Source organism: Temnothorax curvispinosus, unplaced genomic scaffold (assembly GCF_003070985.1).
Source record: "Temnothorax curvispinosus isolate PA1 unplaced genomic scaffold, ASM307098v1 QBEX01007089.1, whole genome shotgun sequence".
In the NCBI taxonomy this organism is placed as follows: Eukaryota; Metazoa; Arthropoda; class Insecta; order Hymenoptera; family Formicidae; genus Temnothorax; species Temnothorax curvispinosus.
The window spans coordinates 1-18,727 of record NW_020216869.1 but is presented as its reverse complement, the minus strand read 5'-3'; the positions used below and the strand labels follow the sequence as shown (position 1 = coordinate 18,727).

Below are 18,727 nucleotides of genomic sequence, written 5' to 3'. Positions count from 1 at the left end.
CACGTTTCAATATTCACTCTTATATCTAACTGGATTTCGTCCTTCGCATATACGTAGGGCAAGAGCTCTACGTTTATCTTTTTCAGGAATTCCACATTTTGTCTTTCGACGAATCGGACCAATCACTACTTCCGGTATTAGGATGCGTCGTGCTATTGGTCGTCCCTATCCTGATAAATTTTAACTGGTGATCGACTTTCTGTCGTATATATACGCCACATCGTTTCTTCAATCCACAGTTGTAGCTCTGACGAGATTTTGATCTGCTTCTATATCGTTTGCTTGCGATTGTTACGTTAACAATCAGAAACATGAAGGTACTTCTGTTTGCCTTTGAAGTGATTTTGATCCTGTGAATTATCCCTGTTAAAGTTATCGCTAGAAGTGCAGCTGATCCGCAATTTGGAATTCCCCTGTTTCCTAATTTTGACCCGATACAAATGATAAACCAACTGGCCCAAGCGGCAAATGCGACAAAACATCAGCAAGGTTAAGAAAGGTAAAATGTTTGCTAAAGTATCCAGACTAAAACGATATGTGTGAATTAACTAAAAAAAATTATTATAAATTTTTCTTTATTAGAATGACATTTATTGGATGAGAAAAAGCATTGGTCGATCTTCTGTTGCAATTTTTATCAAAATTTGTAAATAACATCTGCGAGTGTCTGTGTATAATAAATATATATCTCTCCAAATGCACTTTCAACGAATCTTGTTTCAATATCCAATAAAATAAATTATCGTTCTTTACAATTATTTTGAATGTTTATTTATTATTATATTACATATACATATAACATAATATAATTTCTCACATTTTCTCTTAAACTTTGGATATATTTTCTCTTATAAATTTATTTTCTTTGATTTCAGTCCATATAAGAAGGATATATAACTACGACGACGATGCCATTCATTGTATGAGAAGAAATCCTAGCAAACCAAAATGTTCCTATTGTCAATATAATCGTAACGAATATTCGAACGCTTTTTTCCGTAATCTATGTTGTCTTCTATGTAAATGTTTTTGCCCGTAACAAAATTGAGAAATACTTTATGTACATCAAACGAAATACATTGTATACAAAAGAAATATTTACTCTTAAAGGAATAAATACTTAGCAGAATTATAAATCGAATAAAAATATAGATATACGTATAAAATCATATTCTCTATGTAATTCTCTAATTTTAATGACAACATGAGTACGATAAGTAAGCCGCATATATAAGAAAGACTTTAAATAAGCCAAGAAATACCGCGCTAAAAATATCTTCGTAGAAATCTCCATCTCTATTCATTAAAATAAACTTATATTTTTCTGTTGTATTTTTTATTTAAAAAGTTTGGCACCCGGTGACAAGTTTTAAAGTTCTGTTGTATGACATTGAATTATATTACTCATTCCGCAAGCGATAAAGCTCAATGTCGAACATTGTTACGAATAATTAGACACACGTTCGCATGATTCAGCAAGTAAAATGCTGCATTGCGCATGTATTTGTCATAACCGTAGCTAATTACCTGCATTTAACTGCTACTTAAACAGTGGCTTATCGTTTTTTAATTGTTTCATGCAATTACCATTATTACAGTCTGCAAGGGTAGTCGATTGCTCTTTTTGCCGAATGTCCTTAGAAACGCGGCAATAATCTAACAATAAGCCAGTTCAATGATAAAGGCGAAACAATATTGAAGACGTAGTCTCCATTATGAAACCGCCGATAAATTTTACAACTGTTTCTGGGGTATTGGATAAATATACTTTTGGCCAGGGATGGGAAAGTTACTTTTTAAAAGTAACTAGTTACCGTTTACCTAGTCAAAAAAGTAACTAGTTACCGTTACTAGTTACTGATTCTCAAAAGTAACTCGTTACCGTTATCGTTACTTAAAAAGTAACGATTCGTTACTTTTTCCGTTACTTTTTTAATTCGAGATCACAGATAAATAAAATAAAAAGTATAATTTTAGAATATTTTTTGTTAAAATATTAATAAAAGCAATAAATTGTTATATTTTAAATCACAAAGCCATAAAAAATTTAAAGAGATTTTATAATACTTAAAATGTAAATAAAAAATTTTGGTTTTTATTAAATTTACAAATACAGCCAAATTTATACTTTTTTGTACCCTCAATTTTATGTCCAAAAATTTTAACACAATAATTTTAAATTTAAAATTGTTCTTAATATGTATAAAATTACAAGAATTATCTGGATCTAGAATATAGAATTATCTGCATACAAATTAACGTAATTAACTACATGTACATTATATTATCATGTATGTGACCTCTTGAAGGTTGACAGACAGACTTACATAATGTCGGATAATAATTAGGCTACAGGAAATTTTACCTTGCGGATGAATAACTCTCGTTAAAGTTCTACAGTATCAGTCTTATATAAATATTTCTAGTCTTTATTGGAGATTTAATAGATTATTGTTTGATTTACATGCTTTATGGGGATGTTATCTTATAAAAGTAAAATATGTAAGAAATAAAATAAGTACACTTAAGACGTTCAATAAACAGCGACGTACAACTTATTTTTTGAAAATGTATGTAAATAACATAAAAAAATGATAAAATATTCTAAAGTATTTTTTAGACATGACACTTTAGTTGATCATGTCGTTGTTATTTTGCATTAATATTTTCTTTCTTAGGTGGTAGTGGTACACGTATTTGATACCACTCTGCTGCAACATTAGTACCATGGTGGACATGGAATGAAAGTTTGTGGGGTTCCCGTCATTCCCGTATAAACATTGCAATTTGTCACTTGCACCGTTTTGTCAACGGAGCAGTTTTTATAACAAATTGAAAGATATGGATATCTCGGCGGCGGAATACAGATTTTTAGATTTAAAAAACCTGAAAATGCACTACTCACTTCAAATTGTGATAACTCAGTAAAAAGAAAATAGCGTAATAATTATAAAATAATATATTGTACAACTAGTGGGAAAAAGTGATCGATTCTGAATGAGTGTGAAGTTGGTCGCACTCGCTTCGCTCGTGCGACCATCACACTCATTTGGGCTCGACCACTCTTCCCACGAGTTGTTCATACTATTTTTCCTAACAAGAGCGTGAAACAGGCCGCTTTTCGCGCTTGTTTTACAATTTCATTTCTCCACTAATTGAGAAATGGCTCCATTTTTCAACGCTTACGTCATCATTGCAAAATGGATCGTTTTGCTCACTTAAAACAAGCGCGAAAAGCGGCCCATTTCACGCTCGCGTTAGGAAAAAGTATTTTAAAAAGAAAATATTAAATTTTACGATACATTTAATAAAATTTAGAGAATAAATTTCGTACTCCCCGTGTACGTCATCAAAGTTAAAATTTATTTTTTAATTTTGTAAGATTTACTTTAAATAAGCGCCGTTTGTAGAACCTTAATTGATTGACAGATTCTATGAAATAATTTTATTCATCTTTCTTTTTTCATTAATGAGCTACAAATTTTGATCTTGGTTATTCTATTTCCTCAATAAAACCATTATTAGTGGCGAATAGTCGTATATAATTCAAATAACTAATTAACTAATTTATGGTACGAGAGGCACCTTTTACCTTGATTGTTATCTTTGGAGGACTACGAATCGATATAGCTTTCCAAAAGAAATTAACTTTTAGTACGTGATCAGTCGTCACAGCGTCAAATCACGCATCAGCACAAACCATGCATCAGATAAATATGAAAAAAAATTAAGTGTATAAAAGTGTAGTTGAAAAGAAAAGTGCTAATTTTAATGCTATGTAATAATTCATGTCCTATTACACATACTTGTGAACAGACTAGAATTTCCGATAAATAAAGAAATAACTCGTGTTCAAATTAAAAAATAAATGCGTAAATTAAATTAGTACGAAAAAAGGGAAAGAGAGTACCTACGGGAAAGCTGTATGTATCATATCTTTCTATGCGTTAATTCATATTGTTACATTACTTACTGTGTGTGCTTACATATCTTTTATGACATACGATGTAGAAAGGACTAATATAATCGTGCGTTTTGTGATTCTTCAGATCGTGCAGAAGAGTTTAAAAACATACATGTGAAAAAATTACGAAAATACACATTATAAATACGCACAGTATTTTACATACAGTACAAGTACATTTGAAAGAGAAAAATCGACAAAAAACCGTGACACGAGCAGCAAGATAACTGTTTGAAATATAAATCGGCAAAAAGCACGAAACTAAAGATTCTTTTTTTTTCATCGTTATAGCTATTAACGTCAAGCTTTCTTGCGTCTCGCCGTCAAAGATTCATCGTGTTGTCGACGTTTGTACGCCGACATGGCATTCGGATAATGAATTAAGGATTTGACGAGCCTCGACAAGGGCCGGCATTTCACGATAGCTATACATAGCGCTTGAAATCGCTGTCAGTAGTAAATTAGCCAGCAATACAACTCAGTCAAAATCATCTCTCGGTATATTGTATTGAGGTTCAACAATAGTGAATCGTGAATAATCACTTTTTCACCTATCAAAGCCTATTCAATGTTTTGACAAAGAATAAACTTCTAATTTCACAATTTCGTAAAATAATATATCAATTTTTTAGATTTATGTAATGTTGCCGATTATGCGCAGAATCAAAGTTGATGCCGGAGAAGTAAAGTTGATACTGGTGATGTTAATGGCGATTCATGTTGTCGCCAAACCTTGCATTTTCACGTCGCCCTTGACGTTACAATTGCTATTGGAATACGCAGAATGGCGAGCTTGGGACCAAGTGGTGCTTTTCGATAATGTCAGCCCGTTTAGTGAGTGTTCTCAGTTTATTAGAACCAATGAAAGGAATAAAAACATTTGCCTCTAAATTTACTACCAAATTTATTCTTATTTCTAACAACGAGCGCGAAGCAAATGTAGTAGATACTTTTTATTTTGCAAATTAATTTGGTAGTTTCGCTAACGTAAAACAAAATAAATTTTTTAATAATGTCCCTATTATATTTTTTAAAAGAATTTTAAAAGAATTCGCAATTATGTGAAAGAAGAACAGCGTACATCCGAATCGCGATCGCTAATTTTAAATATCAAGACAGTAAGGGTATATTAACTAGTTCCAAATAAATGTAGATTGTCCTCTTAATTACGCTCGCCCGTTGATCGAGTGCTTCAGTGAAAGAGGCATCAGCGTGTCTCTACAATCGGCGACGAATCCGAATATACCGGACGCTCTTACAATTCGAACGCATCGCGTCGGCTCGATCGTGCTTTTGGACGGACTTAATCTGACTTCATCTGATAATATTATCCAAATGGTATGATCTTAATGTCTATGTGTGAAAAAGAAATTGTAGAATCGCAAATTTAAATTTAATTAAATATAGTATAATATACTTTGGTACTCAGTGATTTTTAATTTTAAACATAAATTATATAAATTGTACAAATTAGTTATACAAAGTTACAGAGAGATTGATGTATTTTGTTACGTAAGCTTGTGACTGCATTATGTTTTTAAATCATTTTGAATTGGACTTGCTTCATTCTAATTTAAAATTTATATTTTGCAAATGCCACGATTACGATTATTACGCATTTGGGAATTAACCTGACGAATTTTCATAATTATCATTAATTATAATAATAAAAAATTCTAAGTTTGTTAGGGACAATAATTACAAGTATTTCAATGTTCTTATAATATTACATATTTTTAATCTTCTAAATATCGTAAATTCGTAAAAGAACATATCGCGTGTTACGTTAGCAAAGGAATGTCTCGCGGGAATAATTTCCATTTGCCCGATGTTCATAATGGACTTCAGCGGCGATGTATAGACAAAGAAAATAATTCGACAGTCATAGGTCGTATTTTTGCTTTATCATTCTACAAAAAGTTTATCGGTTCTTACATAAAAATTTTTTTATCATTAGTAATTGCTTCGCAAATTGATAATCATGTACGGATGTAATAATCACGGTTTTATTTCATCAGTAATTGGTGTTACAAAAAATTTTTCAAATTATATCCAGATTTATTAAATTACCGTACTCGGACTTCATCAGAATTGTCAATTAAGTGAATAATAAATTACTAACATATATAGGGATCAAAACGCAATCAATTAAACATGGAGACGTACCGCAATCACAAAGTCAAAAACTTAACATTACAGAACGCTTTCGTCTCAAGTCAGTCATGCTCCAATTAAATTTCCGTTTTATTGAGTATCGTCGTCCCGTTTAGACTCATGCAAGTCCACAATTTTGGAAGGTACCATACATTTCTGGACTATCTTAGTGGCAATAACTGGATAAATGTATTTAAATAAGATGATTTAATATATTTATTAATAAAATTATAAACCGAGATTTACATAAGTGTTCAGAGATGACAGAAACCATGACAAGCAATAATTCTATGGGATCGGTATTAACACGTCTGATCTGTGCGAAGAATCATCGCGAACTGAACTTGAAAATTAGATACACAATTGTGATACACGATTTTTCTACAAAAAGACCAACTGAAAATTTTATGAAAAATAACGCCACGTGATTTTTTTCCGCCACACGAAGTGATTTCTTCTAGCACACTCGCGTGATCAGAGAATGTTTCGATAGGCTTCCCAGAAATTCCTGTTCAACTATTACATCTCCTGGCTTATGGTGACCACAAGAAGAAACGATTCTACGATCGACACCGTTCTTCGAGATCTAAATATTGGTATCGATAGTGATGTAGTTGTGGCTACCTCGCCACTACCGAATGACACTGTTGCTTGGATATATGCTCAGAAATATCGAGACAAGTAAGTTACAAGTTTGCACATCTTCGCGTATGTAATGAAAAGTACGCTATTATTATAATAGTTATCCTTATGTATGCTGTAAAAGTCAGAAGTAAGGTTTATTCAAAAGTCTAATAAAATATAAGATGTTTTGATGTTCTTTATGTTTTGTTCTTTATGTTGTACGTGTCGCTCTTAAAAGAATCGCTTATCTTAACATATGTAAAGTTTCTATTTATTGTTAGATACATAATCCTACTTATGTGAACTTTGTAGAAATAATAAAGCCTCTTAATCTTAACAGTGAAAAAACATCACAAAGCTTCCTCTATGAGGAAGCAATAGAGATGTAAGATAGAGATATAAAAATAAAAAGGCATGGAAAATAAAATGAGGAAATGGAAATATAAAAATCTTTTGTATTTTTTTTTTTTTTTTAATTTTTACAAGATTGCATGATATATGTACGCTACTATAACGATAGTACTTAATGATCTAAATTACCAGGATATCGAATAACTCTTTTTTTTTCCAAGGATATGTCGGTCCCTTCGACGATACGGCGATCGCTTCGAGTTCACGGGACCGTCGGAGCGGCGCAACGTCGAGAACGCCACGACCAATTTGAGCCACGCCACTGAGGAGAATCGCACAGTGTCGTTCTACTTGATGCATACCTACAAATTACGCCACTCCGACAACACGAGTCTAATCGTCCGATATCTCGGTTTCTGGAATCCGGAGTCTCACACCCTCAAGCTGCCGATAAACGTGAAGCTCAGAAGCGATTTCAACGGCCTTCCCATTGTCTTCGGAGTGTTGAACGGTACCAGCGACGGGCAGACGGACGTTACCGAATCGGAGGCTACCCCCAACGATATCGCACCGCTTTTGGACTTTGCTACCATTGTCACGAATAGCGTGAACGCCAGGTGAAAAGGCATCCGGTTCTAAGGCGAATAGTTTACTTTTAACAACATTCCGGAAGTGACACGCCGTTTGCAAATCTTTAGAAAAACTTTAAAGACAAATAACAATATATCTTAAATTTAAGGCAGATCTCTTAATCCTCTGAAAGAATTACCTTGAAATTAAACTCCTCAAAATAATTAAATATAATTAAAATTCTAAAAAAATATATTTTTACATAAAATAAAATAATTTTTAGTGAAAAAAAAATTGTATTACAGAACAGAATCTAAAAATGAATATGACCCATCTTGAACTTTTGCAGCATCGAGCTCGTAACACACGAAAAGCTTGGCACGTTAACTAATAAAGTATGGAGCCATCTTCTCGGCGATGTTGTGGCCGGCACCGTCGACATCGGTTTAGGATATATAACGTCGAACGACGAGGAACGTTGGACGGAGATGACATTTAGTCATCCTTTGATTCGTTACATGTCAGTAAAAGTTTTCAAAAGTAAAATCGAAGAAGTCACAATTAATAGAGTGATGAGCACTTATGAGTGTGAACTTTATTATATTATATTATATATTTTATTTGTTATTATTAGACATCAGATTTTTTATATGCAGATTGGTAGGAAAGAGCAATTAATATAACTAAGATTATGTTATTTATAATATCCAACATATATGTTGTAGTATGAATATGTTGGATATTATAAATAATATAATTTTAGTTATTAATTGCTCTTTTCCACCAATCTGCATATAAAAAATCCGATATCTAATTATTATACTTTATATATTTCAAATTCATTTCCATTTTCTTATGCAAATATATTCCGCTTTATGTTTTATTACGAGGAATTTACTAATTTATCGATCGTACATTCCGTATACAAGTCGTATCGTTAAATCGGCATAGAATGGTATAGAATTAATTAGTATAGAATGTATAGATTATGAGGCAGGGTCAGACAAAGCTTATCCTGAATGTAAATGTTATCTGAGAATTTACGTATGCATTTAGCATGATTTAAAATTGTGAAATGATACAAAGGCAGTATTTCGAAGATTCAGGATCGGGTTTTTAAAACACCATGCATGCAATATCTACGTTTTTTGTCTGAATAGTGTAAAAGGTAGTTAAACGAGGAACGTAGTTAAACGAATTAAAATATTTACCAAAGACCATAAAATTCCATTATTTATAGTTTCATAAATATAACTAGATTTATACTATGTGATTTTTTTTATTGCATTGTTATAAAACAATATTTTACGCAGGAGAAATATTTATTACCATCCATTGGAGACCGGCACGATGAGAGATATATTTCTGCAACCGTTCGACAATCGATTGCTCGGCTGCGTCGCGGCGACATATCTCATCATGTTGATCGCGATGGCGACAGTTATTTACGCGGCTAAAACGCTGTTGCATGATGAGGATGAGAAACACGTCGGGATCGGGGAATCTGCACTTTGGTGCTTAAGTATCATGTGCATGCAAGGTGTTCATCTTTTTCTTCCATTCATAAAACAGCTAAACTATTATAACAATATGTGATTTATCATTCTGCATTTTTACCACTTCTCCAAAGTACAATGCTAATTTAGATAATATATGTAATAATATATAATGTATAATTATGTTACACACGTAAAAGTTCATCACTAATCAAACGATTGTGGAATTTTTAGGATCACCCTGGACGCCTCGAAGCCCGTCTGGAAAAACTCTGTTGTTATTCAGTTTAATATTCTCCCTCGTGATGTATAACGCTTACGCCGGCTTCATCACGTCCATATTATCGGTGCAGGCTACTGGAATCAAATCGATCACCGATCTTCTCTTTAATAACTTTAAGCTAGGATACAGTGCAGCCGATGATACATACATAAGAGTACTATCAATATATCACTATTATATATTGCCATTTTTTTTTATTATATCGTTTTGCCGTATTAATATTTTATACCATTAAGTAAACTTACGCAACATCGAAGCCGTGAAGACATTTACAAAACACGCTTGAAAAGCTCCTTTTTTCGAGCGTTTCTTTTACATTGCACTGTTCGGAGTGGCCAGTAATTATTTTAGACGCCGTAATCATCCGCTATCATCCGCGCGTGTCATTTTTCAGAATGCGAACGACAGCAATCTCCGTCAGTTGTACATAAAGGCGTTCAACAATCGCGAATCCCGCCTGGAGACGAGAACCGGCCTCATGAAAGCTGTCAAGGGACGATACGGGTTCTTCGTTAGCGCGACTCTCGCACGGCGAGCCCTCAAAACAACCTTTATACAGGAACGATGCGTCTTGAAAGAGTTGCTGCTTCCGCAAACGCTTACAGTCGTCGCTCTTCCCATGGCCAAGAGTTGCCCGTACAGAAAGATCATCAATCTCAAGTATGCGAAATTGCTGAATTTATGTGACACACGTCTGTCGCGCATCCGATATCTAGTATAGACAATTAAAATTGTCGAAAATAAAAAGAGATATCGCTTCCTAATTTTTTCAAAGTTAATATAGTCAGTTAGAGGCCCATCGAAATAATAGATATCCTTAAGGAAAGCAACTTTTTAACACGTTAGTTTTCTCGTTTGTAATTTGTACTTAACTCTGTCTTGCAGCATATTGCGGATATGCGAACGCGGCGTCCTGGACAAGATACAGGAACGGATGCTGCCGACGATGCCGCGGTGCGCGTCCTCGGCGGCTTTCAACAGCGCGAGGCTCGCCGACGTCTACTCCGCGTTCTTTCTCCTGGTGGCGGGTATGATTATCGCAATTTCCATCGGCATCTTCGAAAGGATATGGAACAAGCGGAGGCAGATGCGGGAAACTGTCGTGCGCCGCATACGCAAGCACAATCTAATACCGCATCTTCACTTCCATCATCATCATCACGACGGTGGTCGCGATCGTCTCAATGCCCGTCGCCCTACTCACCTTCACGTCGTTGCTCCGGCCGGAAAATTACGCGATCCCGCTTATTTGGCCATGCTGCAGAATCACGCCCGTCAAGTGCAATCGCTCGTCGGTTTTCAAGAACGCGACGTTTCTCCGGAGAAACCGAAAGGTCCCGCGCCCCACGAGCCGCGTTTGCAAGTGCGACGGAGATCGGCGGGTCCCAAGAGAGCGTCCTGGTCTTCCTTCTCGGGCTTGCCCAAGAGGAAGATGAGAACCGAGAAAATTCCGCCGACCACAAACGCAGAAAACGTCTTTCCGTTTTGCGATTAAGATACCATTTTACCGTCCCAGATTTTTTTTTTAACGTGATACTAGTCTCGCTAATTTAGTCGTAAAAATACTTTAGATAACAGCTCTTACAGATTTTGAAATTAGTATGACAAATGTTTGCTTTTATTCAAGTCGTAGCCATAAAATAATCATTATTAAGTAGCATATTAAATGTGCGTATTTTGCTTAATAGGTAATATTTTTTATATAATTATCTATATATATAATTAAAAATATATGTAATATAAATGGTCACCTAAAATTATTATACATATTCGGCTAGAAGCTTTACACGAGCACCGAAAATCTTCGTAGATACTTGTCGCCTATAAACGTTATCTATACCTCTACAGTCTCGTAGACTGCTGATCTCGTTTCTGCGTAAATACAAAGATTCTCTTTCTCAGATTATACAATTATATGTCACATAAGTTAGAGAAATAGATAAAAGATGAAAAAAATAAATTTTGAATTGAGAGCACACTGTTACCTGCAAAGAATATCTTCCAGATTAGGAAGACGCTCGTCATCTTCGCACCACTCCTTCCAATTTCTGTATAATTGCAGCTCTTGTATCTCATCGAGATAGTCGTGACACATTTTCCTCAAGCTACAACGTTCTCGTAATTACCGTAAATCGAGATTGACAAGTAATGATAATTTACTATGAACGAAACTACTTGATTTCCATTTCCAACCTTTTATCTTATATAAAAATTTAACTCTTTCATTATTTTTTGCTACTAATTATAAGTATAACGCAAATTTTTCTTTATAACGACCTAACTTTTTTTCCCACAATCTATCGGCCGACGAAGAGACGAGCTTGTCACCCGGTAACGGGTCGGAGATAAATCTTTTGCCATCGATTTCTCGCAAACCGTAGCTATAAGAATCACGATTGATCAGTGTGAGAAAGCACACTGTGCGAAATTACGTGGCAAAGAAAGGGAACGTTTACTGTCGAAAAGAATGATCGCAGATGGTTCTTAGAAGAAGTACGGTCTCCGTTTCGTTTAGCCAGTCGTCAGGCGCCATCAAATCGTGAACCTCCAGCAGAGTTTGATTAATCTGAGAAGAAATTGCGTGGGACAAATATATTTTAACAGAAAAATGGATTAAAAGGTTATACGTATATTATATTAATATATTTTATCTTTGTTTTGTATGTTATGTGTATAAACTTATATAATATTATTTTATATAATTAATATATATATAATATTATATTTTATATCTCGTTATATGTAGGGTGTTGCAGCGACATACAGCTGTCAGTATGACGGGTTGCCCGTTCGTGCAGGCGCGCATGGTTATTCACAGCTGCATAGACTTTCACGCATTATATGTGTGATTATAATGTGCCGAAGCCTACGCAGCTATGAATGACTATTACTACGTATACGTTTACGCGAGCGTTACTTCCGTATAGTAACTTACGATACATCATTCGTTTACGCGGAGTAAATTATTGTAAGTTACTACAGAAATAATGCTAAACGTAGTATATGCGCGCCTACACGAATGGGCAACCCGTCATGCTGACCTTTATGTCGGTGCAACAACCGGTACATAAATGATATTATACATAATGTAATGCCCGTTCTAGACTGGAGGATGAGCCGAAAGTCGGCTCATCCTCCAGTCTAGAACGAGCATTACGTATAATATTATATATAACATATATAAATAGTAAATTTATATATAATTTATGTATTTATTTTTATTAGCGATCAAAAATACGAGATATTTGAAATTCTGAGATGTATGAAATACGAGGATATTTGAGTTTTGCGAACCTCCTCGGCGACGGCGACGCACATGCCGCATCTGACGCACGCGGAGGACAGGTCCACGTGCATCGTGCCGCATGCATCTGCGATACAGGTGCTGTACGGGATCATCCGCACTACCCCGAAACCGGACGATCTGCAGTCGCAATGGGGATCGACAGTGATGTTCGAGTCCTTCAGAGGATTGTAGCGAATGGTGCCAACACTGCTAACGGTGGTGGCACAGACACATCCGTCGTCGCTTCGATGAGCGCGCGTTCTGCCACGCTTGCCGAAGCTACAGCCATTCGAAGCGAATGCCAGTGACAGCAGGATCAGTGTCACCTTTCGAGAACATTGTCCTGACTCCGTCATGCTGTCTCCGAGGGGATGAGCATGGCTATGACTCGAAACGCGAACAACTAAACGCACTATTACGAGACAACGAAGCAAGAAAACGGAATCTAAATTGCTTCAAGTAATTGGCATATGTCAAGAAAGTTTTGAGGACAGATGAAGCACGGAAACATTTAATTTTTTGATAAGAGAAAAATATACACGTTGTATAAAAATTTCTGCTTATAAAAAATGTAGAAATAACATCGTTATTTTGGAGTTGTTTTGCAAACAAAATTTAAAAATATTCAGTAAGCAAACTGCCTGCAGTATAACAATAGATTGATATACGGCAGATTTATTCAAATATTACAACAAATCCAATCGTATCACATAAATAAGCCACATAATTATAAACCCGTATTTTGGCGGCAGAGTTTGCCGATATGGTCGCGTTCAGCAGACACAACTGTTGAGTTCGTCTTATCAACACTCTGCGTTGATTGGTTGGTTCTAAAAGTTAGAGCCACGCACGTTCGACTGCTACTCAGCGGCTTGGTCTGCTGAATGCGCCAAATCTGACAGCAGATTGTTAGATTATCGACTGCAGAGACTGAACAGAATCTCCTTCTTCTGTCATTTCGTAAAAACATTTAAACGGAATATATATTATCATATGTTTTAAAGTGCACCAGCTGTGGAGCAGTGCACTCAAGTCACTCAACGTCGTTCACGGAACTCATCGAACCGAACGACCCCACTCCCTCCCATCTCCCATGGCTCCCATGCTTCTGTTGTTGTACGCATCCTCGAGAGCCGCGTTTCGAGAGAATTGTAAGAGGTTAGGTGTTAGGTTATCCGAACGCGACAACGATGCTGGCACGTCGGTTTCTTTGCCGCAGGCAACTGTGGCATGCCTCGTGCATCTGCACGCCCGTCCGGCACACGCAAAGCCAGCGCGTCAGCCAACACGCCCTGGACACGATTAACTTAGAAACGCGGCTGCCGGCCCCCGTCAAGCGGGAGCCGCAACGGCAGCCGTTCGCCAAGAATCTGTTCCTCGCCGCGTTCGATCACGTGTTCATGTACTACCCCGAGCCGCAGACCAAGGACAGGCATCAGCGTTTCTTCGAGTGGCTCCAGCCCATCGAGAAGTACATGTCGGAGTGCCTGGACGATCTGGAGAACATCCGGAAGGACGACGTTCTGGCCCATCTCAGGGAGCTGGGCGTCTTTCGGGCGTGCGTGGACGAGCAGTATCTCGGCCTGAACCTGAACCACTCGGAGTCGGCCAGGCTGGTGGAGGTGCTCAGCTGCCTGCCTTGGCTCGGTTGCTACATGGTCAAGAATCACATCCTGCCCGTTTACATCATCTCCACGCTTGGCTCGGCTGAGGTGAAGGAGAAGTATCTGCCGAAGATAGCGACCGGCGAGTTCGTGCCCACGGTGTGCTTCACCGAACCTGAGAACGGAATAAATACGCGTAACATCAGCACCACGGCTGCACAGTCGGATTGCGGCACACACTGGATATTGAACGGTGAAAAGACATTTGTAGTCAACGGCCACGACGCCAATCTGTTCCTCGTCTTCTCTCACTGCGGCCATTCCCATGCGATTATTACCACCCAGACTGCTCTATCCGTATTTCTGGTGGAACGAGAATTCGGCGGCGTCGTGAGCGAGGATGTCAAGAATCTGGTTGGACTCCGCGACAGTCCTGTCTGTACGGTCGTTTTTAAGGATACCAAAGTTCCAAAGGAAAATCTTCTAGGTGGTATAAAATCGGGAACAAACATATTGATAGACATACTTGCTCCTGGAAATAGGAACCTCGCTGCGCAAGCTGTCGGCACGCTGAAAGGTTTTACGAAAATACTGACAAGGCATGTGATTCAGAGGAAACATCTGGATAGGAATTTGCACGAGTTCGAGAGCACTCAAGAGGTGATAGGTAAAATGGCGAGCACCCTGTACGGCATGGAGAGTATGTTGTACTATACGACCGGTATAATGGATACATTTGAGAATCAGGATTGCACGCTGGAGAAAGCCATGGTGGAGACGTACTGCGCCAGCGAGTGCGTCGCGCGTATTTACGAGGGGTTGCAGATCATTGGCGCGCAGACTTACCTGAGGGAGAATCCTTACCTACGGGTCTTCGAAGATGCGTTATCGTACACCCTTTTCGACGGTTATAATATCGATTCGAACACATATATAGCTTTAGTTGGTCTACAGCACGTGGGCAAAAATCTACGCCATCACATATTCAAGCTACGAAATCCCTTTAACTTTCCCAATTATATACTGAAGTGGATGCTGGGTAAGGATCATCGGATTCTGCTAAAAACCGCCGACCACTTGCATCCATCCTTGGCGTCGGGTAGCACAGAATTGGAAAAGTGTATCACCAGGTTGCAGACCGTCTCGGTGCTGTTGCTGGAACGCCACGGCACTGATGTAGCTGAACGACAAATGGAGCTGCGTCGAATTGGCGAACTAGCGACGAGAACGTTCGCGCTGACCGCTGTCCTTTCGCGCGCTTCCAGGGCGTACTGCATCGGCTTGAGAAATCACGAGCACGATCGGCACATGGCCAACAGTTTCGCGATTCTCTCCATAGATAAAGTGCAGGTTCTCGCCGACGAGATCGTAGCGGGAGAATGGAACAATGGCGATAAATTCAACAAAACTGTTGCCGAACTTATGTACGACAAGAAAGATTATTTCGCCGAGCATCCGTTAAACAGAACATACTAAACGTTCGGCAGATTCGGTTTACTTCACACAAGTGCATAGGTAAATAAAAAAAAAGACAAAGAAAAAGTTATCGAAACCACGTTTGCGTAATGTGATCAATGTAATTTAAATCGCATAAGCGATCTCGGTTATCATTGCGATACTCGCATGCCGCATATTTTGACTTTATAAGATACTTAGATATTGATTTGTCTGTAAATTATTTTCAACCAAATTACTGTTTTTTTTTTCTTTTTATGTTATAACTAAGGTAGTCATTGTAAGTACACTGTAAAAATGTATAATATGTCTGAACTCACTTCGAAAACAAGGAATACACTTTGTTTTCCATCGAGGTTTCTGTATTTATACGTCAGTAGCAATTGTACAGTCGTATCGTACACTGTACTTAGTATACTAAGATCGAGATGAGAAGTAAAATAAATGCTCTTACTTAGATTCTCTTCTATCAGATGTTTCTAAAAATCTTTTTTTTTCAACTGCGAATCACACGTTGCTTAATGTAGCTCGAGATACATGCCTGTAACGCCTTTACTATTATCCAACCATCGTTCGCTACATAGAACTTTTTTGATGTGTACATGAAGAGGTGGACGGTATTTTTCTACAGACGTAACATGACTAGTCGTCCTAGACGCGTAAATATGAAATTCTATATAGGATCACTGGAAGAACCTCTTCACTCGTAACATTCCTTATTAGTTATTTTACAACTATAGTCTCTCGGCTTGAACAACGACGTGTTCCTCCCGATGTGAATCGGTCGCGGACCAACAACTTCTAACACAAGTGTATATCAAAACAGTGCCGAACTCGATCTGGAAATTTCGTTCGCTTCTTGGATTCAATATTAATTTCGGTATGATCGTCGGTAAAATTTGCAGCTCGAAAATCATCTCGTCACCGCAATGCCGACATTTACCGATACACCCGCTTAGCGGATATAACAGTAATGGCGCAGAATTATCCCTTGAATAGCTGAAAAATAAAGTCGTGTGTATACACATATATATTTACAAAATATAACAAACCAAAAAGATATATATTATAAACATCGCTAAAGATTTTACCGTAACAGTTGTCCAGGATTCCTTTGTATTCTGCAAAGAAAGTTGTGGAACATTTCGTCGCCGTGTTTAGGAATGCTTTTCTCGTACTTTTCCACGTCTGTTTCGATGGTTTTGGGATTGCCGGACTCTGGCGTGAACTTGGTCGATGCGTCTGGATTGCTGTGCTGATATTCGACCAACAAGTCTCGAACGTGTTGGGACACGTCTGTGCCGCGATCCTCCTCGTCGACCGAGAGAAATATTTCGACGAACGAACACTTGGTTTCCGCGTTCGTGATTTGCAGCGGCAACGGAGTTACCTCGTGCAGTAAACTAACTAAATCACATTGCGGCCGCGTTGGAGTATCAATGCACACGACTTCGCTTTCGTCTCCGTCGATCTCCGCTGAGGCTTGAGGAGAATCTAAACGACCTACGGCGCCGCCGCTGACCGGGGAGTCCACACTGGCTGGACTGAAACATTAAAAAAAGAAAAAAGATACATATAGTTGCTATACTTTACAAATAAAAAATTAATCTTAATATACAACAAACCTATTTGCATTTGGATCATCCACGCGCAGCACAGACAATTCTTCTCGTATATCCTGGTCTATTTCTTTGTGCAGAGAAAAGTGGAATTGTAACGGATCATTTTCTAACATGTTATTCCCATTTTGTTCCGATGCATTATCATTTACATTGTCCCCCCAATCGTCTGCGTCCGACAACCAAGCTGTCGTAGATGGCACATTAACGCTCCCAGAATCCAGCACACTCGTCTTAGCTTCGTCCTCTAGATGCTGTATTCTCAAGCATGTCCAGCTCTCGTTTTGATTCCAGCAATTTGAATTAATACATGCAAATATGTATAATGTCCGATGGTACTTTGAGTTATCTAACGGAGCATACAATTGGAGTGCCAAGAGCTGGTATAAGCCACAGAGTCTGCATTGTGGCGATGACAATGTACTCTTCCCATTACAGTTCTAGGAAATGATCACATCACACATTAATTATTACACGCATGATTATACATACGTCGAGCAAAGTAACCACGTTAATAGTTAAATAGTCGATTAAAATGTTAATGAAATTGTTTCATCTATAATTAATTTGAGACGTGCATATTAAATAATATTTTTCCATAACAGAATATTTCATGTATTATTTGTATAAATATCTTGCTTCGTTAAATCGTTTGTAACACTCTGTTGAATGCTTGACGACTGATTGCAGGTCGACCTAATAAAAAATTAGGAACCGCAACGGGGGGGAAATGGTGATTCCCGCGAAGATGAGTCTTTCGTTCCCTACGTACTCACCGGATGCCCGCCGATCTTGTTCGTCGTAAAGTTGAGCAAGGACCGGTGCTTGTCGGCGACGTACTCGTCCTCGTATCCGAGGTATACTTTCGTACGATTGTCGCAAGCCATTTAAAGTCATTCGATCGTAGCTCTACATTGGAAGACCACGGATGCGGAGCGAGAAACACCTGTACTTCCCGTTTCGCTTACGATCGGGACAGCTGACACGCATCAGTAACGCTCGACGCTTGCGCCTTTGTCGGTTGGCGCGTCTTCCTTTATCGATTTTTTTGGGGCTGCCAGCAGCGGTCGGACATCACCAGAGTATTCTCGTTTTCCTGCGAGACCGCGCCGGGATGAAAGAAGCCACCGTTCCCTCACTCTGCCTTAGAGCAGCGTATACCGCGCGAACGGAATACACATGCACGTGTCGCTCATGATAAAAAAAACCGCTCGTCCCACAGCTTTGCACACCTCCTCCAGCTAAAGTGAAACAGATATATATCCGGCTAACGGAGATAGAAAGAGAAAAGAGAGACGCAGTGTAGAAAGCGCAACTCAAA

The 18,727-nt window shown here is 38.0% G+C and overlaps 3 protein-coding genes across 3 annotated transcripts; 2 read left to right on the top strand and 1 right to left on the bottom strand.

The window, feature by feature from the left end:
* The first annotated feature begins 4,390 nt into the window (after nucleotides 1-4,390).
* LOC112456676 (glutamate receptor ionotropic, delta-2-like) lies at nucleotides 4,391-11,067 on the top strand. The gene is made up of 10 exons (XM_025019364.1): nucleotides 4,391-4,495; nucleotides 4,597-4,798; nucleotides 5,118-5,302; nucleotides 6,612-6,799; nucleotides 7,315-7,710; nucleotides 8,013-8,183; nucleotides 8,977-9,203; nucleotides 9,394-9,596; nucleotides 9,837-10,102; nucleotides 10,328-11,067. Exons 2-10 carry the CDS (start codon nucleotides 4,606-4,608, stop codon nucleotides 10,935-10,937), a joined length of 2,439 nt encoding a protein of 812 aa, XP_024875132.1. The 5' UTR covers nucleotides 4,391-4,495; nucleotides 4,597-4,605; the 3' UTR covers nucleotides 10,938-11,067.
* A 2,637-nt stretch (nucleotides 11,068-13,704) lies between these two features.
* Nucleotides 13,705-16,261, top strand: LOC112456673 (acyl-CoA dehydrogenase family member 9, mitochondrial-like). The gene has a single exon (XM_025019362.1). The coding sequence runs from the start codon at nucleotides 13,919-13,921 to the stop codon at nucleotides 15,806-15,808; it is 1,890 nt and encodes a 629-aa protein (XP_024875130.1). The 5' UTR covers nucleotides 13,705-13,918; the 3' UTR covers nucleotides 15,809-16,261.
* LOC112456674 (programmed cell death protein 2-like) lies at nucleotides 16,132-18,721 on the bottom strand. The gene is made up of 4 exons (XM_025019363.1): nucleotides 18,183-18,721; nucleotides 17,413-17,846; nucleotides 16,879-17,331; nucleotides 16,132-16,786 (listed from the first exon to the last, which is right to left on the bottom strand). The coding sequence occupies exons 1-4, from the start codon at nucleotides 18,291-18,293 to the stop codon at nucleotides 16,522-16,524; spliced, it is 1,263 nt and encodes a 420-aa protein (XP_024875131.1). The 5' UTR covers nucleotides 18,294-18,721; the 3' UTR covers nucleotides 16,132-16,521.
* Between the last annotated feature and the right edge of the window lie 6 nt (nucleotides 18,722-18,727).

Excerpts from the sequence above, each read along its gene's own strand:
- LOC112456676 (XM_025019364.1), top strand. The coding sequence starts at position 4,606 with ATGTTGCCGATTATGCGCAGAATCAAAGTTGATGCCGGAGAAGTAAAG. Across the intron at positions 4,799-5,117 it reads CGATAATGTCAGCCCGTTTA|ATTGTCCTCTTAATTACGCT; the intron begins GTGAGTGTTCTC and ends AAATAAATGTAG. Across the intron at positions 8,184-8,976 it reads CATCCTTTGATTCGTTACAT|GAGAAATATTTATTACCATC; the intron begins GTCAGTAAAAGT and ends TATTTTACGCAG.
- LOC112456673 (XM_025019362.1), top strand. The coding sequence starts at position 13,919 with ATGCTGGCACGTCGGTTTCTTTGCCGCAGGCAACTGTGGCATGCCTCG.
- LOC112456674 (XM_025019363.1), bottom strand. The coding sequence starts at position 18,293 with ATGGCTTGCGACAATCGTACGAAAGTATACCTCGGATACGAGGACGAG. Across the intron at positions 17,847-18,182 it reads ACAAGATCGGCGGGCATCCG|AACTGTAATGGGAAGAGTAC; the intron begins GTGAGTACGTAG and ends ATCATTTCCTAG. Across the intron at positions 16,787-16,878 it reads AATCCTGGACAACTGTTACG|CTATTCAAGGGATAATTCTG; the intron begins GTAAAATCTTTA and ends TTTATTTTTCAG.